General features: G+C 38.3%; 1 protein-coding gene across 2 annotated transcripts in view; it reads right to left on the bottom strand.

Annotated features, from left to right (window-relative positions):
• Window positions 1-9,036, bottom strand: part of EP300 (EP300 lysine acetyltransferase) — a 64,464-nt gene extending 55,428 nt beyond the window's left edge. For both annotated transcript variants that reach the window (XM_085323552.1, XM_085323551.1), the window contains exon 1: window positions 7,837-9,036. In XM_085323552.1, the coding sequence (XP_085179678.1) occupies window positions 7,837-7,930 (94 nt within the window). In that variant the 5' untranslated portion in view covers window positions 7,931-9,036. The remainder of the gene's footprint in view (window positions 1-7,836) is intronic.
• Window positions 9,037-9,042: the final 6 nt, after the last annotated feature.

Genomic DNA, 9,042 nt, shown 5'->3' on the forward strand with positions numbered 1-9,042 from the left:
TTTTTTTTTTTTTTTGATTGTCTTTTTAAAAATCTAACCTTATCCCTATTCAGACACTGTCTTAAACACACCAACTTTTTAAGAAACAGTCAATTTTGTTCAGAACAATAACCTAGAAGTTTGGCCTAAACTAATATCAACAAAAATGTCCACTTTAATAGACCCTGGRTGGGGGCTGGTTCTGAAACTTCAGAGAAGCTCTGCTGTTTTATATAAAACTGTATTTATGACAAATGGTTTTTATTTCCATAAACATACTCAAAGTACTTTTTAAATCAGTATTGAGAAGTACAGACGATCACAGGTGCTTTCCAATACTGAAAACCATAGATAGAAATTGATGGTTATGATTCTAGAAGTTTTGTGTAGCTGTTCTTGAGAAAAGAATTGGTATAATCTCACATTAAAAAGACTGGGTACAAGAACCAAGATGGAGTGCATTAGCAATCTGACATTTACTTAAGGGTTAAGTTCAGAGACACTACTGTTGTSCCTCTAAAAAACAGCATATTTACATTTCTATGTAATACAATGAAAAGATACTAGCCTTTCAGTGACTGATGATCCAAATAAGATGAATTTTTTGAAATTTTAATTTGAAAATACTGAAGTAAATTTGACTTTACAGTCATTTATTTGTGAACAYTTTGCTATTTGCACAAATTTCACTGTTAGCTTTAAGCCTTGTGAAAAGTCCCTATACTAGGATTCTTATTCTCAAGACTATCCTGTGTATGCCACTGAAATTACCAAAAGGAGGATCACATTAAGTTATTTACTATTGGTCTGTGGTATTGTTAGCTAGTAATGCTGGCATTTCAATCAGGAGTCTGATAAGTGGTGGACCACCATGAAAACACATTTGGAAAGTTAGGAACAGCTTTTTGGTTTGCTACACCGCTGGACAAAGAATGGACGCTTGCACATAGGAAATGAATACACACACAAACATAAAATGAATCACTTTCATTTTAGAAGAAATTACGAGTTACTTTCAAGAAAAGAATGAAGTTCATCATTTCATTGTAAAGTTAATACGAACTTCAAAATGATGTAGTCTGCATATACAGTCACCAGAAATTCAAGTCATTTTTTCTTGTGTTACTGACTTAATTCAAYGTTACTCCTATGTATAAATCCAGCATTGCTTTTCTGCTTTTAAACAGACAAGTGTACACACACACACACACTAAATAAAAAAAACCCAGAAGTTGGCAGACCAAACTTCTTTATGTTGAACCACTAATTCCCAGAAGCAAGTGAAATGATACCCAGGAATACAAAAAGGCAGCTTAGCTTCAGCAGAACTTGTATTGAGCAAACTAAACATCAGCATTATGTCAGTTTTATTTTTGATTAGAATTCTAAACAAAATGAGAATTAGACTATTTCAGCTCATTAACACAGTACAAGAAATTATCTATTCACTTGTGTTTGGGAGTTCTTCAGAACAAGAAACAGTAGATTTTTTTTTTAGAAACGCCTCTGTAGAAGAATTATGATGCCTCTCCAGTCCATCATGATTCTTCTTCATAACACCTACAAACAAAAAACTGACATGGTTGTTCAAAGCTCTACTTCTGATAATTCAGGAATAAATGTAGCACAAAGGTGATTCACACCATCAATGGAAAAAAAAGTTTGTTCCATTCCACTTCACCATTACCAATAACAGAAAATAATCYGCAGTTTTTGAAGAAGCTGTACCTAGTAATTTCCCCGTTGTGTGATAATCCTAATTTGGACCAGAATTTCTCATCTTCACTGTTTCTGTAAACGCAACCAACATAATCAGTTAAACCATGACTTATTATGATGGGACCTCAAAATTTAACTCTAATTTTTTTGAAAAACTTTTTCATGAAAAGGGTGCTTGAAGATGAATAAAACATGTCAGATTTTTAAGGAATTTTAAATGCAATCATATGCCAATCCATCTTAAGGAAATATGCTGCTATTTAGGAAAATAAAATGTTCTCAAACGTGCCATTTAATGCTCAAGGAGAGGATTTCTGCAAATAAAATTGCCATAGTTCAAGTTCTACTTGTTGGCTTCAAGTCACCAAATTCTATGTAACCAAGGATGTTTTGTCAGCGCATACAACCATATGCAGAGACAGATGTATTTTACTTCAGCCTGCTGCTACAGTTTAAGACAAGACAGAAAAGCCAAATCCTTGGAGACAGGTGTGCATTGTTTATCTGTCAGTGAAAGCTACACAACTAAATTACTCCATTTGYCAAAAAACCAAATCTAAATGACTTTTCACCAAACCCCCTCAGATAGGGCACTGGTTCAGYTGAAGTGAAAGATTAAAGTAAGATCATTACATCACTGCAACAAGCACTGAAAGACTGCTTCTGCCAAGGCAGCTAACAAGACACAGAGGTGACACTGAAGATAAACTGCCTAAGGAGAAAAGGCAAAAAAATATATATTTAAATCACATGAWTTTTTTCTCAAGTTGTAGAATTACAAGAAACCAGAATTCCTACAGTAGAAATTTTGTGTTTATCACTAGCGCTTCACAAAATCCACACCCCCAAAGAAGTATCCAAACTCTAGAACTCACTGAACTTTGTAGAAAGCCAAAGTCTGCCTGCAAAAGTACACAACTAGTCAATAGCCTGAACCAGGGACTCTCTAAGACTAAATCTTAATYCTGGCTCTGGGAGCATAAGAGACAAAAATGGAAGAATATAAATATTTTGTTTAATATAAGACTTAACTTCTTAACAGCAACATAGGCTTTCCCCTGCAATACCAAACTTGTGAATTTTAAACTTGTGAATATAAACTGGCTTTCTAGTATCAAAGCTTTTTCTTCATAACTGTTCAAGACTCAGTTTTACATCAGAATACACACAGTCTTTAAAGCACGGTGAGTATTTCTTAGAAAAATTAAATACCTTTCTAACAYTGCTCATAAGTACATGTCTATGTCAAACGCACAATCTACTCTGCGAGAGCGTCAAAATAAGCAGAGCTGTCACRGTTTAGAAATCTAAGAGGTTCAAAACCTGTAAAGATGATTTAAGTGTTATTTATCATCATAACAACGATCCATTTACCAKTTATCTCAAAAATCTTATTCTTACTGTAGTTACCTGGATAAGTATTTGTCTTGTAGTTACACAGGTTATTTCCTACACAAGCATCCACATTTACAGCACATGCCATCCCCACCAGCCCTAATTTAAGGCATCTCTACTCTTATAACAATTAATACTTGGAAAAAAGATAGAAAAAAGAAATCACACGCAACAGGGTATAAAAGAATTTGACAGTCATAAATGTAGCTAATGACTTGATTTTAGTACTAAAAGAATACTTTAATCAACCTTTAATCAGAAAGAYGTACAAAAAGTATTTAATCTTAAAAGGAGAAAAGTGTATATAAACAGGAAGAAAAAGAATCCACTGCAGTCTGCAAATATAGTTGAATATCTAGCAAAATGCCTCTGGAGAGAAGAATGAGACAAGAATTAATATGATTCATTTCTAGCAAAGAAACAGCCTGGTACATTTGAAACAACTAAAAGCTGAGTCTCAGTCAAAGTCACAGTGGTTTAGATGAGCAGTTACATTACAAGGTCGACACACCTTTGCAGTRAGGAGGAGTAAAGTTTTAAAGGTCAAATGTAGCTCCTGAAAAAGGRGACTTTCAAATTTTATAAGAGATGGCCATTGACATGGAGGGAGATTGAAGATACTCTATTACTTGAAAGAATGTGATACTTGGATACAGTAAACTGAAGAAAGTTACAGCACGTATCACAAACATGCAGTGATCTGATTCAACTCACAGGACAGCTAATTAATTGTAGAAAACTGACTTCAATGCTATGGATCACCAGAAACACTTGGAACTCAAAATCCTGTTTTGAGTCAAGCAATCAAAAGACATGACACCACACAAACATGTTGCAACACAAAGTATACTGAATTTTTACTCCTTGATGAAACACAGTAGTTCTGAACCCACAGCTCAAACAACATTCCTGGTCCACAAAAGTTTATTTCTAAGGGAGTCTATACAAGATGACTAAACTCACTCTGTCTAAATATACTACAGAAATCTGTGTGGAAATTTCAGTGCATCTTTATTTCCACAGGAAAAAAAAATGAAGGGTTTATTAACAAAAATGTTGAAAAAAAATCACTGATCTGAAGTATAGAGTTACAAATGTATGTTTATAAAAAGACTTGCACTCTTTTACTCAAGGAACTAGTTCAAAAACAGGCTGAAATTTCACTAGAGGTGGCAAGTATGGTGCAAACAGACTGGTGCACCTAAGTAATACAATGTGTAAGGAGGTCTTTGTTAGACTAGATGCAACGTATCAAAACTGTGTTTCTGCCAGTAAAGCAAGGTAAGCAAAATAAGTTACACTGGCAAATCACTTAAGTTAATGTAACTCTGTATACAGATGAGCTGTGCTGGCATAAAAGCATTGCAAAAACTCAACCCATAGTGAGGATTCTGTATCAACAAAGTGACCCCACTGTGGGGTTGTAATGGTCTTGGAGAACTTGATACCTGAACAAGATACATGTGTAATTGTCATTCTTCTCGAGAAATCTAATATTTAAATATAACACAGGCTGTAGAAATCTCTGGCAGGTTAAWAGAGACCAAGTAGCTGTGTTCCTGAAGCTAAAAACTGGACAAAATATAACCAAAATAAGAAACAAAGATGAGATTCAAAAATTTACTAGTAATATACTAGAAGATGATGATAATACCAAGACTTTCYGAATTACTTTTAAAATGTTTGTTACAAAATATCTGCTAAAATCATTTCAGTCTCTGGTAACTATTAACACTACCTCATTCTTATCTTCCAAACAAGAAATTAGAGTAATGAAGTTATTTAAAACTATACTAATAAAGTATGTTCCATGAAAAAGCAAATTCCGCTTTAGAGCRGGGAGCATATGAAGCATTTAAGACCTAACACAGAAAAATATGCAGCACTGCAACAGTAGAAAAAGCAGCTATATTTGGTCGCTGCCAATAAATCAAGCTTACTAGGACAACCTTTGCTGACCTCTTTTTAGAGAAAAAACAGCATCATACAAGCTTTTGAGTACATTCCAAGCACAGAATATCAGTATCCTACAGGTCTACAATAAAAAACACGTACAAATTAGAGACTAAGTTTTAGCCTCCAACATGCTAATACAATTAACATCTGCAAGATCGGGAACAAAACCTAACTAGATTCAGACATTATTTTTAGATATCTAATATGCTAGATCAGTATTTCGGGTTAAGAAATGAGTCAAAAAATTAACACAGAAGAAACATACTAAAAAGGCCCACCAAGCACAAGTGCTGGAAAAAGTTTCACCAACAGTGCAAGTTTCTGACCACTCTAGATAATGATGTTGCAAATCTAACACTATGTTTAAAAAGAGTGCTTGAGTAAGTACATAAGCACCATGTTTCTGATTTTCTATAATTAACTCAGGAGTGGGGACAATACACCAGCTTCTATAAGTGGAATTTACTACATAAAAGTTYCTTGTACTATTTCAAAGCAATTTTAAGGAGCAGAGAAGGTGAAAAAGTAAACTTCAATGTTGTTCCCCACAACAGCAAAATTAAGACAAAAAACTCACTCAAGCAGTAAATGAAAAATATAACCCTCAAAGAAGGTTTATTAGTTAAGCAAGTTAGCTTTATTTTTTAATTAGAGAAACAGATATGGTATCACATTAAAAACAAAGTGTCAGTGTCCTAAATCCAGGTAATAAATTGCCAACAACAAAATCCAGAAGAATGAGAATCCTTCAATAGTTTTTGTAGCATATGTGAAATGTACCTATCAGGTGATGACAATCTCAACTTCAAAAACAAACAAAAAAAAAAAACTTATCCCATTTTGCACACTACAATGTTATATTCCATTCCTTTGAATTTGTCCAATAATCCCTAGTGTTTTACCATAACTATACAGAAACCACTGATTAAATTGCCCAGTGTTAAACTAACAACTCAAAATGAATTAAATATTCTGTGAAAATCTGCACCTCTGACACTGAAATAAATTCACTTTATGCAAATCTTATTTGATCACAAATGCCTTAACTTTGATACCGACATTCATCTGAATAAGCCTTCAACTTTCCTACTTTCAAGCAACAGGATTTCTCTCACAAAATCCATTTTTTTTATTTAAACTCCTACTCAAACTAAGGCCAACACTGTCAAGAAAAAGAATGAAAATKATTACTACTGAATTAAGCCCTGCTTTCCAAGTCCAGTGTAAAAAAAAAAAAATCCACAACTAGCTGTAACTACAGAGCTCCTCCAACCCTCTCTCCTACTCTCYTACTAGAGACCTGTTGATACTGACTAGTCATCTGCCCGTTAYAACGTAATACTGCCTATATCCAAAACGCTCTAAAAGTTACATATAAACTTAAAAAAAAACTAATACATCATTCATCAAGAATAAAGAGAAGGTTAAAAATCAAAATTTTGAAGATTACTCAAAGTGGAATCATATACAGTGCTATGTTAGAAACTGGACACTTAAACCTCCTGTTTACTGTCAAATGACCAGCCATTTTTTTTTTGTACTCTTCCTTTTCTTGGCAGCTCTGACTTCAGTGAACAAGACTGGTGGCACCAGAAACACCACCACTCACCACAATGGCAGAAGGTGGCCKCCTCCAACTCCTAAAGGCTAAGAAGATCTAGAGTTTAAAGGAACTACTGTGAGACAGGTAACCAAGTACTTTCAGAGCAAAGTGGCACCAAATGCTCATCTACTTCATAAGAAGCACTAAAAAGCATAACAGCCCTTTGTTACTCCCCCCCTTCCCAGTACAACCAGCTCATGTTTGCTAGGGATGGGGAGACCTGAGATATCCAACCTCTAGCTTGACTTCACAGCAACTCTGGAGTTTTCACATAGTAGATTATTCCTCCCTACTAAAACATCACCAAAGACCTTCGCAGGATTGCAGAGAAGTCCCTTTATCTTTCCAACCCATAAGTCTACAGGGGAATTTCAGACATTTTGGTCTTGCAGCAAAGAAATGGGAGATGCAGAATGAATCGCGCTCCATATTGATTCTTAATGCAAATAAGGTAAAATAATATTTTGTTTCTACAATGTTAAGACTCTTGATAAGCCTTAAGCCCCAAACCTGCAATCTGGATTTTGTTTTTATTTTTTATTTTTAAATGATGATCTATTTGTAACAAAAAACAGGTTTTAAAAATCCTTATGCAAGAAAGAGTAAGAAGGATTTTAGAAGTAAATCAAATAATCAGAGTGCATGTACAGAGGGTAAAGGAAAAAGAATAGAGAAATTAATCTGTTTCTAARTTGTAAAAACACCTTATATACAGGCAAAATAAAATAAGAAACAGGCATGCATTTGTGTGCGTATACATGCGGATATAAAGAAATCAACAATAAAGTGTACAAAAGAATAATCGTAAGMACAATTTTGTATTTCTGCAACTGGAATTAAAGGCATATACTTAATCAGGAGCTCTATAATAACTACTATTGTGAAAGACAAGAAAATGACAAACTGTTAGTCTTATCTGTGATCGATCAAAAGCACAATACACTGAACAGCTTTGCTTTCAATCACTTCCAAAAAATAAAAGGGCAAAAACAACCGAACACCCTCCTATGCCATTAACACAAATAAGTGCAAAGAGAACGAAAAAGGGAGAAAGCACAGATAGAGCAGCAGAAGGAAGAAACAAGTTAAAGCAGCAAAAGGGAGGASGAGATTTAGAAAAGAGGAGAGAAAAGGGCAATAATTGTGGCAGTAAGAGGTTGAGAGCCTGGGCCCCCGAGACTGACCTGTGCCGTCGCTGGCGGACACGGAGAGCGCCGGTGAGGAGAGTTTAGGCCGCTTGGCTGAAGGCGGGCCCGGCTCCACCACATTCTCGGCCATTTTTAATTCTTTTTTAGACAATCACTCAGAGTAGAGAGACGGGGATGGGGGGGCCCAAAACCTTCGCCTTCTTCCCAGGCCCCGAGTCAGCTGAAGAACAACAATAACAACGAGAGCGAGCGAGAAGGATCTGCCGGAGGAGGGGGTCAAGTTCCCCTTTTTTCTGCCCCTCGGGCTCGGGCTCCGGGAGGGCGGCCGTGGAGAAACGAGGAGAAGGTGGGAGCAGCGAGGGGAAGAGGCCTCTTCCCCCAGGCAAAAGGGCAGAGCGAAGATGGGAAGAGCTGGTAAAGCCCCCGCCACGAAAAAAAAAGGAGGGGGGAGAAGAGGAGAGGCTGGTGGGTTTTTAGTAAAATTAATCCCGGCTGTTGTGCTGCTGTTGCTTCCGCGCCGCCGCCACCATCATCATCTTCATCCTTCGGGGGGTCTCCTCCTCCTGCTGCCTCCTCACCGCCGCCATCAGCCTCTTCCTCCTCGGCGCCGTCCTCCTCCTCCTCATCGCCACAAGGAGGCGGGCGAAGGAGGGGAGAGGAGGAGGAAAAAAGAAAAAAAGATCACCGTCCTCTAGCAGCAGCTCCTTCCCCCTCCAACACCACCCTGCAAAAAAACAGCCRCTGCCAGCGACAGGGCTGGGGGGGAGGAGGCGGCGAAGGCGGCCGAGCGTGCGCGGGGTCCCCAGCTCCCCTCGCTTCTTCCTCGCCAGTCACTAATGGCTGCAGAAAGGGGAGCTGTAAGGATGAGGAGGGTGAGGATAAGTCCCAGGAGTCTCCGCTTCACATCTTGTTGTGCAGGGAAGGAGGAGGGGTTGTTGTCCTGATGGAGGCAGCACCGATCGCGGGATGGGAAGGTGGGGGGCGGGTTTCAACACCCTCTCTGCCCCCCCCCTTCTTCTCTTCTTTCCCCTTCCTCTTTCTCTTGCTCTCAGTAGCGGGGCGCCCCCCCCTCCAGCGCAGGCAGAGGGGCCGATCCCACAGCAGCAGCGGCGGCAGGAGGAGGAGGAGGAAGCAGCAGCCGGCCCCTCCCCCCCCTCTCTGCCTACCTTCCCCCCTCCCGGGTGGCTGAGGATGGTGGCGAGCGCTGGCTCCGGGCAGGGAGGGAGCTGCCCGTCTCCACCG

This window comes from Rhea americana, unplaced genomic scaffold (assembly GCF_003343005.1).
Source record: "Rhea americana isolate MKP2758 unplaced genomic scaffold, rheAme1 scaffold_85, whole genome shotgun sequence".
Classification (NCBI taxonomy): domain Eukaryota; kingdom Metazoa; phylum Chordata; class Aves; order Rheiformes; family Rheidae; genus Rhea; species Rhea americana.